General features: G+C 37.1%; 2 protein-coding genes across 6 annotated transcripts in view; one reads left to right on the top strand and one right to left on the bottom strand.

Moving 5' to 3' along the window:
- The window catches only part of FGL1 (fibrinogen like 1), a 34,018-nt gene extending 27,785 nt beyond the window's left edge, over window positions 1-6,233 (bottom strand). Inside the window, exons 1-2 of one of the 3 annotated variants that reach the window (XM_009277392.1) lie at window positions 6,150-6,233; window positions 1,095-1,170 (exon numbers count right to left, since the gene is read on the bottom strand). In XM_009277392.1, the coding sequence (XP_009275667.1) occupies window positions 1,095-1,160 (66 nt within the window). In that variant the 5' untranslated portion in view covers window positions 1,161-1,170; window positions 6,150-6,233. Of the gene's footprint in view, window positions 1-894; window positions 967-1,094; window positions 1,171-6,149 lie in introns of those variants that run through there. The other 2 variants (XM_019471579.1, XM_009277393.1) reach the window with 2 other exon arrangements.
- Window positions 6,234-16,988: 10,755 nt separating this feature from the next.
- The window catches only part of PCM1 (pericentriolar material 1), a 46,291-nt gene continuing 46,148 nt past the window's right edge, over window positions 16,989-17,131 (top strand). For all 3 annotated transcript variants that reach the window (XM_009277391.2, XM_019471568.1, XM_009277389.2), the window contains exon 1: window positions 16,989-17,024. The gene's annotated coding sequence lies outside the window, so the exon portion shown is untranslated. The remainder of the gene's footprint in view (window positions 17,025-17,131) is intronic.

Here is a 17,131-nt window from a genome sequence, read left to right as displayed (position 1 = left end):
AATGAGCTCCAAAAAATCTCTATTGAGATTAGTGTTTTAATGAGATTAAAATGTGAAAACTTAGAGATAAATTTCAGAATGTTCCCAGTTTTTAGTCACAGGGTCAGCTAAAGCCCGTAATATTCCAAATGAAAAATCAACAGAAAGCAGACGTGTTTCATTGTAATGCCTTTTTCTCAGTAGGCTTCTATAAAAATTAGCAATATTTTTCTCCACTGAGCAGAAGTGATTACAGAGGCAGATCCTTCCTGTTCTGCCCCTGTAGAAGTACTTATCTGAACAAAAGGCTTCCGTAAGATAATGTAAGCCACAAACAATGATGCTCACCTAGTTGTAAATTCAGCAGCCACCAAAAAGGATAGAAACATTCTTCATCCTGAGTGTCAATGACCAGAAATACTACTGCTGCAGCCACCGCTTTAGGAGTTCCTGGGTTTTGCCTTTCTATAAGTATGCTGCTCAAAACTAAAGGTGTTATTCTGAGTTAGCATTACCCCTGAATGGTAGTATAACTGTCTTGTGTGCCTTCTGTACAATGTGCCTGTTAATGCATCGTATGATACCTTTTTTAGCAAAGGTATCCTATCACCTCCTATTTCATGTCGGATCCAGTAACAAACTGACTGGATTACCTTCTTCAGTGCTATTGCCCAGTCATTTACCCTCCATTGTATATTTATGCATTTGTTTCCTCTTTTCTTATCAGAAACTTGTCCCCACTGAACATCACTTGAGGTTATTTCCCCAGTCTTTCAGTTTTGTTCTGAATTCTAATCTTTTCCATCAAAGGCTCTGCCATCCCATGTAGCTGAGAGACATTGTAAGCACCATGGAGGACAAGGTATGAAATATTTAGAAGGAACTCTATAGCCAAATTTAATTACTAGAACTTACAGAGCTGCCAATGGCATCCATCAAGCTAGCTGCAAGGACAAAATCAATCATTATCAAAATCTTCATCCTTTGGAAGCTGTGAAGTAGAAGAACAAATTAAATACTAGTTAACTTAAACATTAAAACTAAATATTTACACCTGACATCTTAAATTTTATTTAGAAGGAACTCTATAGCCAAATTTAATTACTAGAACTTACAGAGCTGCCAATGGCATCCATCAAGCTAGCTGCAAGGACAAAATCAATCATTATCAAAATCTTCATCCTTTGGAAGCTGTGAAGTAGAAGAACAAATTAAATACTAGTTAACTTAAACATTAAAACTAAATATTTACACCTGACATCTTAAATTTTATTCAAAATAATTTATTTAACCAATAATAATTTTCTTATAGATTGTAAAGATAATGTATATTTAGGCTTCATTACAAGTGTCTAAAATAGTCTGATCAAGTAAAACTCCAAAACCCAGTAAAAACAGAATTTATCCTTTTAGGCCACTTTGTATCAGAGCTCTCTGTGTATTTTAGGACAGCTATTCAAGATTCAAACCCATGTATGTTATTGTGAAACAAGACAAAAGCAAAGTAACAGTTTAAAATGCTCTGAAAAGCAGGGCAATATTCCTTGTTGGTCCATTAAAGTTGGGAGAAAGCTCTCTGTTACATTGAAGTAATTAAAATCTGAGTTGGGCTAGTTGCCCTTGAACTAAAGATTTGTGCAACTTTTGTGTGCCAGGAGAAGATGGAGACAATTTTACTGTTGCAGAGTAATTTTTGGGAAAAATGCATACTTACCAGCTTTTGTTCTAACGGTGACAAGGATGACATCTTTCAACTGGTAGCTATGCATATTTTGTACTGTATGACCCATAGCATTTTAAATCCCATTATTTCATATGAAAATTATTTCATATGCCAAAACAATCACCATTGTAACTCAATGTTTGCCTTGCAAACATTAGCTGATATAACTTCACGATTTTCTGTAAGGTAGATGTATGCTTTTCAGCTCACAGATGAGAAACCAAGGCCTCCAATTACTGAAATATTTACAAAGATTATACATGAACCAATTCTAAAGATTATACATGAACCAATTCTAAATTGATTAGTTAAACTGCTGCAAGCTATCAACTGAGGAATGTTTCTTTTTTTTTTTTAACTTAAATATATTTTCATTTAGCATATGCTAACGCCTGTTTAAACCAAAATATGTGTCCACTCTGCTTTTTCTACTTATTAAAGTAAATCAGCTAACTACATGTTAAAACATTTGTGGTTAGACAAAGCATAAGACCTATAATAGAGATTAATGATTCAATGTCAGCATGTGCTTACTGAAACACCAACTTTATGGAAATTTCCACTCATGTTTCTACAGGAATTAATATAAAACACCAGTGGAACTTTGGCAGACTGTGCTTTTTACTGTACAAAGATAAGCAAGGTGCTTATGTGAAGTATGTTTTTAAGTTCTTGTAAAATTGGACAAGTCCAACTTTATTTTCACCAACCTCTGAAAACCTCATGCAAGAGTACAAATTACAGCCCAGCCAAATTTCACGTTTTCAACACCTACCTATAAAATACTTAGGATGCTTTTTTAAATTATAGTTATCTTATTTAAGCACCATTTTTTTTATTTTGCATTCTGAGTTCTACTGGTTTGAAAGCATCATATTTGAAAGCATAGAGTTGTGAGGCCCAAGTATATCTGTATAAAGCTCATTATACCACTTCCTGCACTGGACTGATGCAGACACAAGGTGTTGAGGGTACTCTGTACCCATTGACTCATGTTACAGACACCTCAGAAGGTTTTTTTAAGCATTTTGGACATATGCAACACCTACCATTAAGCTGCAAAGCACTATACTAAGCTGATGTCTATCTCTAAGGATACCAAAGGAATCCATTAAAAATGACCTATAAAATATTTCTTGAGTAGAAAGTGTGAACTGCAAAACTTAGGCTAAGTTATTCTATGCCATAAAATTTCTGAATTTTAAGTTGTAAGTTGGTCTTCATGCTAACTACATAAATGTTATATCATTTGAATTAGAAACTTTACCATAATTCAATGCAACAAGTTCTGCTACTGTTTGAAGTGGTGAATCCTATGAATTTTAGGCTTAAAAAAGGAGGGTGGGGGGAAATCTGCAAGAATTGCCTGGCATTGAATTCTGTTATTAATTTGGATTTCAGAGGTTTCTGCCATGATAAAACATGTACTTTCACCTTATGACAGTAGTAATTATGGCTATTGCAGGCACTACTGTTTTGAAAGCAGCTGTTGCCATCTATTGCAATGACACTGTCTGTTGTGGGAGAGGAGTGACCAAAGAGTACATTAGGGATCTGGACAACCTGCAAATGGTCTGTCTCTGATAACTGCTGTCCCGACTCCATGCATATCTTAAATATGTTTTCTAGGAGAGAAGGGACTATATTTTTTTCACTGAAAGATTCATATTTAACTGTTCTGCTTCATTCTTTCTTATTTTCATTATAAAAGCACACTGTTCTCCCTCACATTACTCTTAATATTCAAACTGTTCTATCATGATTTCACTGACTGTGAATGCCTGAATACCGCAATCAATCTTAAAAGGGTTGCACAGCTTTACGACGACAGTATTCTTATTTTTTTTAAAAAGACTATGAAGTAAATCTTGCATACTGTTCAGAGAAATTTGTTAGGGGGAAAAAAAAAATAGAAGACTATCCGGTACAATCAAGGCAGATCATGTCCCTGACAGCATGTGTGAGCTACTATGAGCAAACTGCACAAAAGGAATGAAGCGCTGAGGAGTGTAGTGTGTGCAGTTGGCTTGGTTTGTCATCTTCAGATGAAGTCACCTTTCTATTTAAAGAGTGTCTCTTTCTCAAGCATGTTCCTGTTGTGGCGAACTTCATAAGGGCTGCACTTGGAAGACAACTTTGTGTGTATCAGCTTGAGCACTGAACTAAGATATGCTCAAAAGACATACTGAAATATAGGAATAGTCTCATAAATAAAATTCTAAATGTGATGATTTAAATAGATTGCTCAAGATATTTTAATCCTGGAGTTTAATTTTTAAGAATGGAAGTTGGACAGTAAACCCAAGATGGATTATTGATCCTGTAGTCACTCACAATATGAGCTCACTATGATCGTAAGAGAATTAAGTGGCGTATAAAGAGGGAGAAACCAAGAGCTCCATTTGGCAGACCTGTCAGTCAGAAGCAGGGAAGACATTGAAACAGAGAGGACACAGGAAAAAAACCACAGAGTGGACCTGAAATAGGGGACCAAAATCTTTGTGCTGTTGTCCTCCCAAAAAAGGAGAAAGGTCAAGACGACTAGGAAGAGACATGAAAACTCAAGCTCTGAAAGGAAATGGCTGACCTAACGGTGTTTCTCTGCTTCTGTCACTGCCCAGCAGGGAGACCCAGATAAAGTAGAGGACAGTGAGCAATGCTGATCCTGGAAGGGGCAGTACCTTGTACCTTTGAGCTAATTTCTCAGCAGGTATAAACTCACGCAGTTTATCTGATCCCACAGTGGCAGTGACATGAGATTCACTGAGTGGTCAACCCTACAGTGATAAGAAAAGTGGTAAACAGGGTCAAGTCCCATATATGTTCGAAGAGCTTTGCATACACTAACTGAATCAACAGGTTCAGTCTTGGAATTAATGTGGGTAACTGTTTACTTAGTTTTCCACATTTCTACAAAAACTTTCAGAAAAGGTTGTATTAGTAACAGTTCTCTGAAAGTGTACATCCATGCTTTTTGGTAATACGTAAAGCTAAAGTTCTGTTCAAGGGAAGCTTAAAATCTTGCTCTAGGAAGACTGCTTTGAAAGTCAGTTTCTTAAACTAATTTCTCCACTCATTTAAATATTTACCCTGGTTGTTATATAGCTATTTAAAATGCACTATCCAGAAATGTATGTGGAGGGTAAAATAATTAAAAATGTAGGGAGAGAATACAACTGCTGATAAATATTCACACATAATGCATTGAAAAACATTCACTCCAAAAAACTGCAAAAAAATTACAAATCTTAATCCATGTCACAGATGAAAAGAATTGCGTAACTTAGCAAATATTTTTGTGTTGTTAATGCTAGTGAATCCAAAGAGTTAACAAGTGCTGAGAGACTTCCAAGACTTTCGTTATAACACCTGTGTTGGTTTAACAAAAACAAAAAAAACAGATTTGTGCAGGGGAGATCCCTTTCCAGGAAAATCTTAATCTCAGACAGTAGACATGGATTAATTATCACACATCATATTAGAGTGAGAAAAACTTAGTGTGATATTTTCAAGTTGCAAACACAAGCCCTTAACAGTTAGCTAAAAAAAGAATCACTTTCTGTTTTAATAAAATTGAAGCTTCAGGGCAACTCTTGTGAATCCTTGAAATTTTATCCATGTAAGATTACTCATTTGCTATTCAAAGATTACACCTGGAATATACACTTGCACAGCTGTGCAGAAAGATTTCTCCAAAGCTATGGCATAAAAATTCCAGAAAGGTACTTTTTTCCTTCTCTCTGCCTGGGCTTTCTTCACAGACTACTCAGACAATCAATCCTATGTTCAAATTTCCCCTAAATTCGATGTTTTTCCAAGTCTTCCAATAAGAAGTTACTAAATAGATTTGATGACATTAGAGAAACTCTGTGCTACGAAAATTTTGAACTGTCAGCCTGTTTTCTTGTTCTTCAATTCTGGAGACAGCAAACTAGATGGAATTCAGATGCCTATTTCTGTTTGTACAGTGTCAATAAGAATTGCATTGCTACTAAATACAATAATAATGAGAGAATCTGCCAAAAGGACAGCTAATTACTTGAAAGATTTTTGTTTGCTTTCTTAAAATTTGAACTGGTTTTAACGATTAAACTCATGCATAAAACTCTGCTTTGTTTTAATTAGGTAGTGTTACAAAAATTGCCCCATTTTCCTCATCTGAAAAATGGACAATAATTCATGAATTGATCTACTTTTAGGCTTAAAAAGCAGCCTTGTTCATACAGCCATATGCTATTATAAATTTAGAAACTACAGATTTGAATATGAGGTTTATTAACTAACTAGATATTGTAGCAAAATAGCTAGATCCTGCTAAAACATTCATACATCATTAGCAACATTGCACCAGTTATATGACCTTCAAAAACATATTACTCTTAAACCGTAACTATAGCAATTACCCCAAATTCTTCCTTCTTCCCTCACAGGTACCTAAAATGTTTACCTTTACCCTCTGGACAGAACTCAAAAGTTGTTAAATCTTCTTAAGCTGATGCAAAGAATTCCAGAGCCCTTCCCAGGCTAGGATTGTTTTTGCTATTAAATTCTGTAGAGTTGAGGCTTACATCTGCTATGAGTCACTGCGCAGGAATGTTACTGAGAAAGTTGCAGTTATCAAGACTAAATTGCAACATAAGAAGAAGACAGTAATTCTGTGTCTAAAACAACACTTAGGAAACAAAAATAGACCAAAAATAACAAAGGATCATCCATTCCCTTTCACTGCTCTGATCCAGGAAATTGCTCTCAGCATCCTATTCAGCTATATACTCCGTGCTTCCCTGAATCAGAGCCTAAATCTCTTAGGCTTCAGAGGTATATAGAGAGCATGACCGACTCAACTGATGTAGAAATAAAACATAATCACTCGGACTAGAAATTACGTTAGAGGTGATAAAATAAAATTTAAAAAAACTGCTAAAAAAACCCCCCAAAACACCAAAAAAGTAACATAGTACAGACAAAGCCAAAGAGAACAAGAAAAAAAGGACAAAGAATCTTGTTTGATGTAAGTCAGTATTTTTTAGCTAAATTGGAAGGCACTCAGAAGCACGTGATCTCAGTGACTTGGTTAGACAAAATCACTTTCTATATAAGCTTTTTAGAGCCAGATGAATACATCAAAGAATGTTTTAAAATGCAATTTGTTTAGAGTGTTTGTCCTCCTTCTATGTTGGCTCTTCCCAAAAGTTCAATAAATGCGTATGCTTAAAGGAGTACTTCTGGAAGATGTGAACTCTTAAGGAAATATTGAACAAAAGCAGTAAAAGGGGTTTTACATTCCACAATATAAATATTCACACCATCAACTTCCTTTTGAAGACTAACACTTGTTGCACACTTCCTCTGAATAATTTCTGGTGTATTATTTGGAATCTGTTTACCTGGCAGTATTTCTTTTTACTAATTACATTACATCAACTAATTAACTTCATATTCTGAACTTCAAATATTTAATAATTGCAATAAATTTCTCATGAGTAGCCTACTCTAAGAATCATTCAAATATTCAAAATCATTCAGCAAGTCATTTTTACTGGGAATCTTACTATGACTAATGACTTTTGCAAGGAGGGAGATGATACCTGTTCACAGCGTGACTCTTAACTCTTAACTGATTGTTACTCAGTGGGTGAGCTCTGAATTTAGAAAGTGGAAAAAAGGCATGGCATTTTAAACTCAGATTTATTAACCATTTAAACAATTTATTGAGGGTTACAAGTAGATTCTCCATCACTTGAAGTCTTTAAACAAAAACTAAATGGCTAAAATATATGGCTGTGGTTCAGTTAGAGAAGAATTATAAGCAGCATCAGGTCAGAGATTTGTGTTATTCAAGAAGTCTATAGGCTACCCAACATCAGAATGATTTTGCAAGAATAAACATACTAAATAGAAGGCTCTCAAAGAGTATACAAACGGAAGTCATATACGCACAAAAGGAAGAGAGAAAGGTCTTTCTTAGACCTGTTGGATGCATCCAGTACTGAAAACTGGCAGATGTCATAGACCTTAACGCAGCCAGTAAAGATCTGGCTGTTGACCCAAATCTTATTCAGATTTGCTGCTCTTGGGACAGTATGCACAGAAGTGAAGCAAAATATGGCCAGGATCATTAATCACTCTTTTATCAGTTTTTTGACAAAAGAAGGTATAAAGGATAAAATGCTGTTCCCCACTTCTACACTAAGTCGTTTATTACTTCCTATAAGCAAGGTAAAAACAGTCAGTTGTATTAAATCCATCATATCTTTTGCGGATGTTTAAAAGAAATAGCTAGCACAAGTGGTCTTTGTTCCTATTATATTAGCACTTTCAGATGAGTACGTCCCCAGACATTTTATCTGACAGAAGTTTAACAGCTTTGGGCAATCCCAGATACAGATACAGGCTGGGCCATGAGCAGCTTGAGAGCAGACCCGCAGAGAAGCACTTGGTGGATGAAAAACTAAATATGAGCCGGCGATGTGTGCTTGCAGCCCAGAAAACCAACTGCATCCTGGGCTGCATCAAAAGAAGCGTGGACAGCAGGTTGAGGGAGGTGATTCTGCCCTCTGCTCCACTCTGGTGAGACCCCACCTGGAGTACTGCATCCAGCTCTGGGGCCCCCAACATAAGAAAGACATGGGCCTGTTGGAGCGAGTCCAGAAGAGGGCCACGAAGATGATCAGAGGGCTGGAGAACCTCTCCTATGAAGACAGGCTGAGAGAGTTGGGATTGTTCAGCCTGGAGAAGAGAAGGCTCCGGGGAGGCCTTCCAGTACTTAAAGGGGGCCTACAGGAAAGATGGGGAGGGACTCTTTATACATGGGGAGGGAGTGTAGTGATAGGACGAGGGGTAACAGTTTTAATCTGAAAGAGGGTAGATTTAGATTAGATATTAGGAAGAAATTCTTTTCTGTGAGGGTGGTGAGATACTGGAACAGGTTGCCCAGAGAAGTTGTGGATGCCCCCTCCCTGGAAGTGTTCAAGGCCAGGTTGGACGGGGCTCTGAGCAACCTGGTCTAGTGGAAGGTGTCCCTGCCCATGGCAGGGGGGGTGGGAATAGATGGTCTTTAAGGTCCCTTCCAACCCAAACCATTCTATGATTCTATGATCAGCAAACACAAGATAATGCGTTCATAAGATCATCCTTTTATCATTCAGACTCAAAAGAAGTTGCAAGCACACAAGAAGCTTTCATAGTACAAGGAACCACCGTTTTTTCCCTGATAAGCTGTAACGCAGGTGTTAAGTACCATTTATAAAATATAAAGCTTTACTTTTTCTCATGTGTATGATTTTTATCCAGGAAAGTTTTAAATCACCTTCAGCTGTCACGTAGAAATATGGAAGGGTCAAAGATTGTACACCACAGCATGGTAACTCTGCATTTGTCAAAATGTACTTTCATTCCATCTGTTACAAATTAATTTGTTTATGCTCTTCTCTGCATTGTTTTAGTTTGTGTAATGCTAAGGGTAAAATAGAAAACATGTAATGGACTCCATTTAGGATTGGCTGAAATCACATATTTGAAAATGTGCATTCAGCATTGTATATCCAACAAGATGATAATTAAATGGTCTTTTGCATATGCTAAACAGTAGCAATAATAAATTGAAAATACCTTTAAATGGAATATGCTGTTTGGTTTCGTTAACTTAGACACTAGGCTTTTTTTTTGGGGGGGGGGGACGGACACGACACGACCCAACCAAAAACCCACACAAAAACCCAACCTGACTAACTCCATCAAAATTATGATGTCTGAGTAAATTTGACTTTGGGGTTTTTATTTTTTAACATATAAAATAGTAGCAATGTGTTACTTCCATAATAATACTTTGTTACTGAAACAGAACAGAGCTGAAATCAAAGATAAGCCAAACTCAGCTTTATGACTAAAAATCTCTGTATCTCCATGTTTTTAAAGGTAGCCTCCTTTCCAAAAGTAAGTGTATTTTTTTTTATAGACTGACTTAAGAATTGCATGGTATGTTTACAAGAAAATCCGGTTAAGCAGTTATCGTAACTGACAATGTGCCAGTTACCAGAATACTATTATATCTTCCCATTGTAAGTGTATTCCACAAATAAAAGCATTACCTAAGAGCTTCACACACATAATGCTGTGGGTGTTTGCATAGCTGACTGACATGTTAAATGGCTTCCAACGTTCCAGGGCAGACTACTGATGAAAGCGAGTACAACTCTATCTGCTTGAGTGGAGTTACTTTAGATTGTTCAACAGTTCACTTCAACTGTATTTACATAAGAGGTGGCCCACATATTCAAGAGAATAAAATTATCAAAAAGCTACACTGGATTTAGTCAACAGTTAGGATTGCTGTAAAAAATTATATCCACTAAGCTTTTGAAAGTTAAATATAGTTATTAGCTGTTAATATTTTATGTTTATTTGGAGACATATCGAAAAACAAAGTATGTCATACTTCTGCATTAATAGATTCTCAAGGTTCATTCTTACTAAAGGAATTTGGCATTTCAGGATTTGGAATAATCTGTATCAGTTTAACATGAGTCCTACTTAGTCAAATGACAGCAACTCTCTTCTGTGGACTGTCATTTATATACAAGAAGCTTGCACCAAAGTGTTAAAATAGCTACAAAACAAGATCAAATTAAAGTGACATGCTTTTGGCAGTACAAGTCCCTAAAGTTCATGAGATGTTGATGATGGACCTCCTTGACGCAATCCCGGTTATTCACAGGGAAGCGTATGAAGAAGTCCTGTTATACACAGGAACACAACAGAAATCAACAAAAGGAAGCAGCATCATTGTTCACTATTCCAATTCTCCACTTACTCAGTACTACCTTTTTCTGAGGGTTACTGATTTTTTTGTCTCTCTCTAGGACATTGTTGCCTTCTTCCTGTATTTCAGTTTTCTGCTTCTTTCATTCCACTGACATGCATAGTTCCATGAGGTAATATCCCGTGTCACTGCAGTAGTCTTCAGGCAAGCTACGTCAGTGTACATGATCCACCACAGGCTTCAGTCTTTCAAGCAGACAAAGGCCATTAATGTTTCACTTGCCTATTCCTTTAAGGAATATTGTGCCCTTGCTTATGCGTGACAGTTAGCCATCTCTCTCATACAATTTATTAGTAATATTTTACTTTTTCAATGTTGGATGAGTTAGAGTACTACAAGCCAATATTTTGCTTACTTTTGGACAAATAAGAAACTTCAGAAAGTTTTGAAGTTCTTGATTCTTTTAACATGCTGTCTTCAAAATGCTTGCCACAATCCTAACAAAAGCAGTGGTAGAAACAAATTATGCCAAAAATACAGAAGTCTATCTATATATGAAGATTTCACCTACTATATAATTACATTGCACAGAGCGACCACAGACTATGACTGCAACCTGAACCATATGAATAACAGATCTCTAAAACTTGCATAATTGCATGATGAAGTTGAAGTGTTAGGGCAATAAATGTAATTCCCTGATAAGGCCAAGAGATAAGCAGAAAAGAACTTCCTACTTATTCTGAAATGACAGAATGAATGCACTTTATTTTTTGGTGTATGGATATAATATGCAACAATAAAATCCAGTTTTTAAATAATTCACCTCATTTTTGGGTAGTATTCTAAGAAACAGGTGCATAATTTAGTCATTTCAGTCATTTCAAAATCTGTCATTTCAGATATGACACAGAAATCAGCAACACACCTTCATTGTCATGGATGATAAGATCAGCAAATTCAACATATTTAGACATTATTTTATCACACTCCAAATATGGCAAACCCCCCCAATTCTTATTAGAAATATAAAATGAGCAGTCCCTCCCATCTTTCTCAATAGACAGTAGCAAAGACAGCAATTACTAGCATAGATGGAACACGTCACAGAAGCTAAAGATCTAACAAACATCTACATCTGTACACAACTCCTTTGCAGAATATAGAAAAATGGTGGATTTGGTGAAGGCCTAGAGTAATTTTTTAAAAAAATTATCACAATAAGTTCCATTGCTGGTGTTTGTTTTCTATTCATTAACCCCAAGATCATAACAAACATGAATTAAGCTATGTTGTGAGGAAATGTATATGGCAGACAAGTGACTTGCTCAAGATCTTCCTGCGAGAGCCAGGAAAAGAACATGGTCCATAATCTTCTGCCTTACTCACAAGAACAGCTTACATACCCTGCCTTCTCCTGACTGCCTCCTTTCCCCATGAAGCTTCCTGCTGGCCCCAGTTTTCCTTTTGTTCTCTCTAAAGACATCCTTCTCCTATATTCTACCTTGTAAAAAGTATGTAATCTTTTTGTAAAGGTGCATCAACTAATCTCTCTTCCTTGGTATTTATCAATTTAGTGTTGTTATCCATCTGCACCAACTCTTAATCAATAGTGTAACTGAAACCACTTAGCACCAGGTCTCTACTACCCCTCTTACCATCAGAAAAAAAGAAAAAGGAACCACAAAAGCAATTTTATTAGAAATGTGACAGAAAGATTTAGATTACAAAGTTATTTAAAACACATCAAAGTTACTCTAATTTAAATCCTTGCGGGGGGGGGGGGGGAGAGAGTCATTAGACATGCCAGGCAATCATACTTTACTCAGTACTTCTATATTTGCAAAACCTCCTGTATCAGAATAGCACATATCTATTTCAAAAACATTATTGCCAGAGGATGAAACGCAGTATATCATAAAATTAATCAACCCTGTGTAGCTACAATGGAACTCCTTATGACAACTTTTTTATAAAAAGTCAACACATACTAGATGATGAACATAAAGCCATGTAATTATTAGCATTTTTTTATTTTTCTGGATCAGATGTTCACTATCAAACTGTATAGTGGCTATAAAATGACCTACAACTTTGGCAGATTTTTTTCCATTTAAAGAAATATGAACACATATGAAAATAAAAATTAGGTGGCTTTGAAGAATTCACTGTAGCTTTTATATGCTAACTATTTTAATGCTGATATGTTTTCAAGATTAACTGAAGCCCTACAGTATAGAGAAAGCACTTAGTTATGAACATGCAGGAATGACTGCTATCAGATACATTTTAGTTTCCGACTACAAAAGAAAAAAGTAGAAAGTATCTACAACCTTTTCCTCTTAGAATGAACTCTCAAATAGTTGTATAGTATCTTTCATTCTATACACTCAGAACCAAGGAAAATAAAAAATAAATTATTTAATTGCAAAATGGAAAAAAAAAATTTGGGGCTAGGCAGAGAAGCATGAGTTGGTTCCAAACTTTTCTTTATAACGTGTGGTGGGATTGCTTATTTCTTTAATATTCTTGTTCTTTGATTCAATTCAGAGGGAGAAATTTATGTGGTATTTCTAAGCTATGTAATCATTTTATCTTTCTCCTGCTCACTTTTTAAATTTTTTTTTGCCTCAGTGTAGCACATATTTAGATTGTGACTCCAGAAATGTAAATAATGTGGAATTGGCTAGACAATATCATGATACAGAACAACCATCCAAGATACTATGAATTAAAGGTTCTTCCTACTCACTTTTCTAAGGAATCTGCAGATATGCCTGTTTAACTCAAATCTGTCATTTCAGAACAACCAAAGTATTTTGTTTCTTCTTGGATTGCTTTTGTACAAGGAATAAACTGAAGATGTTGTTACTGGACTGGAAATAGAAAGAAATTAAATAGATGAGACTATATAACTAAGAGTACAGTGTATCAAATATAATGTTGAACTAAACAACAAACAAAGAGAGACATCCAGATTAAGTATTGTATTTGTAGGTTCATTGTGAAACTGGATCTTAATTTCTTAAGAGTGAAATACTACTCAGGACCTTGCTAACTTCTCTGCTATAGAGACCTCTTTTAAAATGGTTTTCAAAATAGGCTTTAACAGAGCCTGACTTCAAAGGGGACAATGAGAAAAATGTGGTCCTAGGGCTTCTAGGCAGGGCAACAGTGGTGCTCCTGATGCGTTTTGGTTGTGTGAAATAAGCATGCTTAATAAAACAAAACTGGTTATGCCTTGTGGCTCCCTCCCATCGCTTTTTAGCACTAGGTTTGATACCAGTCACTAATATTTTACTAGAATGTAATACCTCGAGTGCATATAACAGCAAAAATCACAGACTGGTGAGATAACAGCAGTATCAAGAGGATTACTTTCCCCACACCTGTAGGGGTGGGGAAGGCTTACAACAGGGATCCTGTCCATTCTTCAGCTGAGATTCAGGCGCTTTTCTGGGGTCTGACCAGGTTAGCTAACACCTATCTCCCAATTATTCTTCTTTCTTTTATTGCTTCTGATGGCTATTATCCTTCAGTGGATCATCAAAAATTGCTTTCTTCTTCACTGGTAGTGAATTGGCTAATCCTTGACCAGCCTAACGCTTGGCTTTGGGGTCTTAAATGCCTGTGCCTCTGCCCTACACCTGCTTAATTATCAGACCCCACAGGGATAAGTGGACACTTTATCTTCCTGTATAAATCAACTCAAAACTCTTTGTTATTGCCTTAAAAGATCTTTCCAATCTAATGTTACGCAAAGAAAGAAAAACTACCTTTAGTATAGTAGTCTGATAGTCACTGTGTAGCCATATTACGGTAGACTAATCATTTTTGGCCAGTTTCATTTTTGCAGCAAAAACCTCTTTGTCACAAAATCAGAAAAAAAGTGGACAATTACTATTTGAACCAAATGCCTTATTAATTACTGCCTTTGTTTCAGGGCCTTTAAAAATCTCTCTCCCCAACTACTCCTCACATCTCCTCCGCCTCAGTAAAACTTTAATTCTTCACTTCTTGTCTCTAGTCCTTACATGTCTGTATTTTGTTTGCTTTCTTTCCTTTCTCTCTGGAATAATAAAGTAAAATTAACAAGATACAGCCAGCAGATGCGCAAGGAAAAAATCATCACATGTCTCTGACATAATTTTCAATCCTAATTAAATTGGGCTATCTCAAAGATAATCCATTCAGTTTCTGTGAGGGTGCATTCATTAGCATGTCTGCTGATGGAAGCACTTATAACAGAGATCTTTGTAGGAGGAATTAGTTACTGTCAATCTAGAGGCTCATTAACGTTGATATAGGACTTCCCCCAAAAGATTTTTTTTTTTTAATTAACAAGACATTCTTTAAGCCATATTAGCTTTGGCTCACAGTCATTCCCAAATCCCGAGATGTTATTTTATAACAGCAGTGGAGAACAACCTACTGGAAATAATAATGCTTCTTGCAGCGCAATCCATGATTCCTTAATGCTTACTGTATCCTTTTTCAGTCCCCATCCCCAATGAAAAATGGCTCTGAGGAGCTGGTACTGTTTTGTTTCTTTGGAGCACTTTTTTTTTAAAAAAAAAAAAAAAAAGAACAAGTTTGCAGACGATTCCAGAAGAGGGACAGAAAATAAAAAGAAGACAAAAATCATCTTGCAAATGTCAAGCAGGAATCAGAGTAATGATGCTGTAAGCTCCTATGAGAGACATACTACCAATATATGACGTCCTGGAAAATATTCAGTTATGACATATAGGGGACTACAGTAAAGACATTGTTACTAAAACATACTAAAATCTATTTAATTTATTGTTTTTCCTTAACAGTGTAGTATATTTTTATGTAAGATTTTTTTCTTCCTGCAGGAAACGATAGGAATGAGGGAGCTGTATTTTAAGAATAAACTACAGCAACAAAAATAATGATAGTCATTGTATTAAGGCACTATTTTCTCTTAAATTCTGCCTCCCCCTGCTGGGCAGTGGGAGGTATGCCACTGTGACAATATAAAGCGTCTTGCCAACAGCAACACTGCCGATATCGTGCTGAATATCCAGACATGGTTCCTGAAGCCAGGATAAAAGGACATTAGTTAAAAGGGTAATTAAAAAAAGCTGATAAATGAACTTCTTTATTAGCTGCAGAATTGCAATATAGATGAATAATATATAGTCGCTACATAGAGGGCTTCCGTCAAGTTGTTGCAGATTCTTTTTAAAGAGATTTCAGTTATGGATATACAGTCATGTAGCCCATGGTAGAAATGGGAGAAAAATGCTGCTGTAACAGGCAGTCTTATGCTCACCTCTTTCACGCACTATGTATTGTCCAGAACTATTCCTTTGACACTGGGGCATCTGCTGGAGAAAACGATATTTTTATTGCAGCATTTTTATTTCACAGATTTTCCAATCATTTAGTTCCTTTTCTAAATTACAGATAGATTAATGTGTCATTGAAAAGGATTCATGTGTCATTTATTTTTGGTGGCGCAAAATACACTGGTGTAAGTACTAATATGGGAGAGATGGTGGTTTAACTACATTTCCATGTAGTACCAGTTGAACGTTTCTCGCCCAGGATGAATTGTGAGGCCTATGTAAATATTTAATGCTTCTGCTTTAGAAACTCAGCGTAATGGAAATGCTGAAAATGGTAACTCGTTTTTCCCATTCTGACAATGAGGGACAATCCCCTCAAACGAAAGAAATATAAATTGTATCAGCTTTACTGAAACAGAAATTGAAAATCCTTAGTATATTATGGGAGTCCATTCCCCTGAGGACTAACAACAAGAACTTCTGCTAAAGACAAGTTTATCTGCCTGGAACAGCCGGGTGATCAGAGTATAACAATAAAGCACAGCACGACTATTACGCACAACTATTTTTTTACACGCCAAATTCTTCTATTGTTTTCTGGTTTTTTTCCAAAGGAAAGTTTAAAGAACCGAAATCTGTAAACTACAAGTAGCAAAACACGAATAACGGCATTACAGAAAAAGAAGGAAAAAAGGTAGAATAGACGACAATGATTTCCACCTTTTCACCGCTGCATTTTCAGCTGCGACTTCTTACAGGAGACCAAACCCAGACAGAAACAGGCTCTGCAAGTTGATACAGCTCCAAAGGAGGACAGGCTCTGATCCTCATCCACGCTCAGGGTTTCGCCGTGATTTTACTAGTTTTCCAGTCAGGTAAAGTCATTTATAGAGTTCATCACCGTTTTCGTATTTTATTTTACGAGCAAAACGAGCCCGACGCTTCGCACCCCGCCTCAGGCCAGCGGCGGACACGCGCGAATCCTGTCACGTGGCTGGGCGGTGCCCTGACTAGAAAACTACCGGTCCCAGGAGGCACTGCCCCCCGGCCGGAGAGGCGCGAACCCGCAGCGCATGCTGGGATTTGGAGTTTCAGTCGCCTCCGACTGCCACGGCCGTGCGCAGGGATCCTCTCCCAGCGGGCGCCTAGAAGGGCGGGAATGGCCGCCCTGCTGTCACGTGGCCCGGGGCGGGCGGCGCTTGCGCAGCGCGGAAGGGCATCGCTGGGCGGAGGTTACTAGGTAACGGTGTGTATCCGTCCGCTGGGGTCCGCCTCCCGCACCTCTGGCGGAGTGGCGGCCAAGATGGCGGCGGGGGGCGGTGGGGGAGGGGCGGGGGGGCCCCCCCCCGCGCC

Source organism: Aptenodytes forsteri, unplaced genomic scaffold (assembly GCF_000699145.1).
Source record: "Aptenodytes forsteri isolate BGI_AS27 unplaced genomic scaffold, ASM69914v1 Scaffold65, whole genome shotgun sequence".
Lineage (NCBI taxonomy): Eukaryota > Metazoa > Chordata > Aves > Sphenisciformes > Spheniscidae > Aptenodytes > Aptenodytes forsteri.
This window is presented reverse-complemented; position numbering and strand designations above follow the sequence as displayed.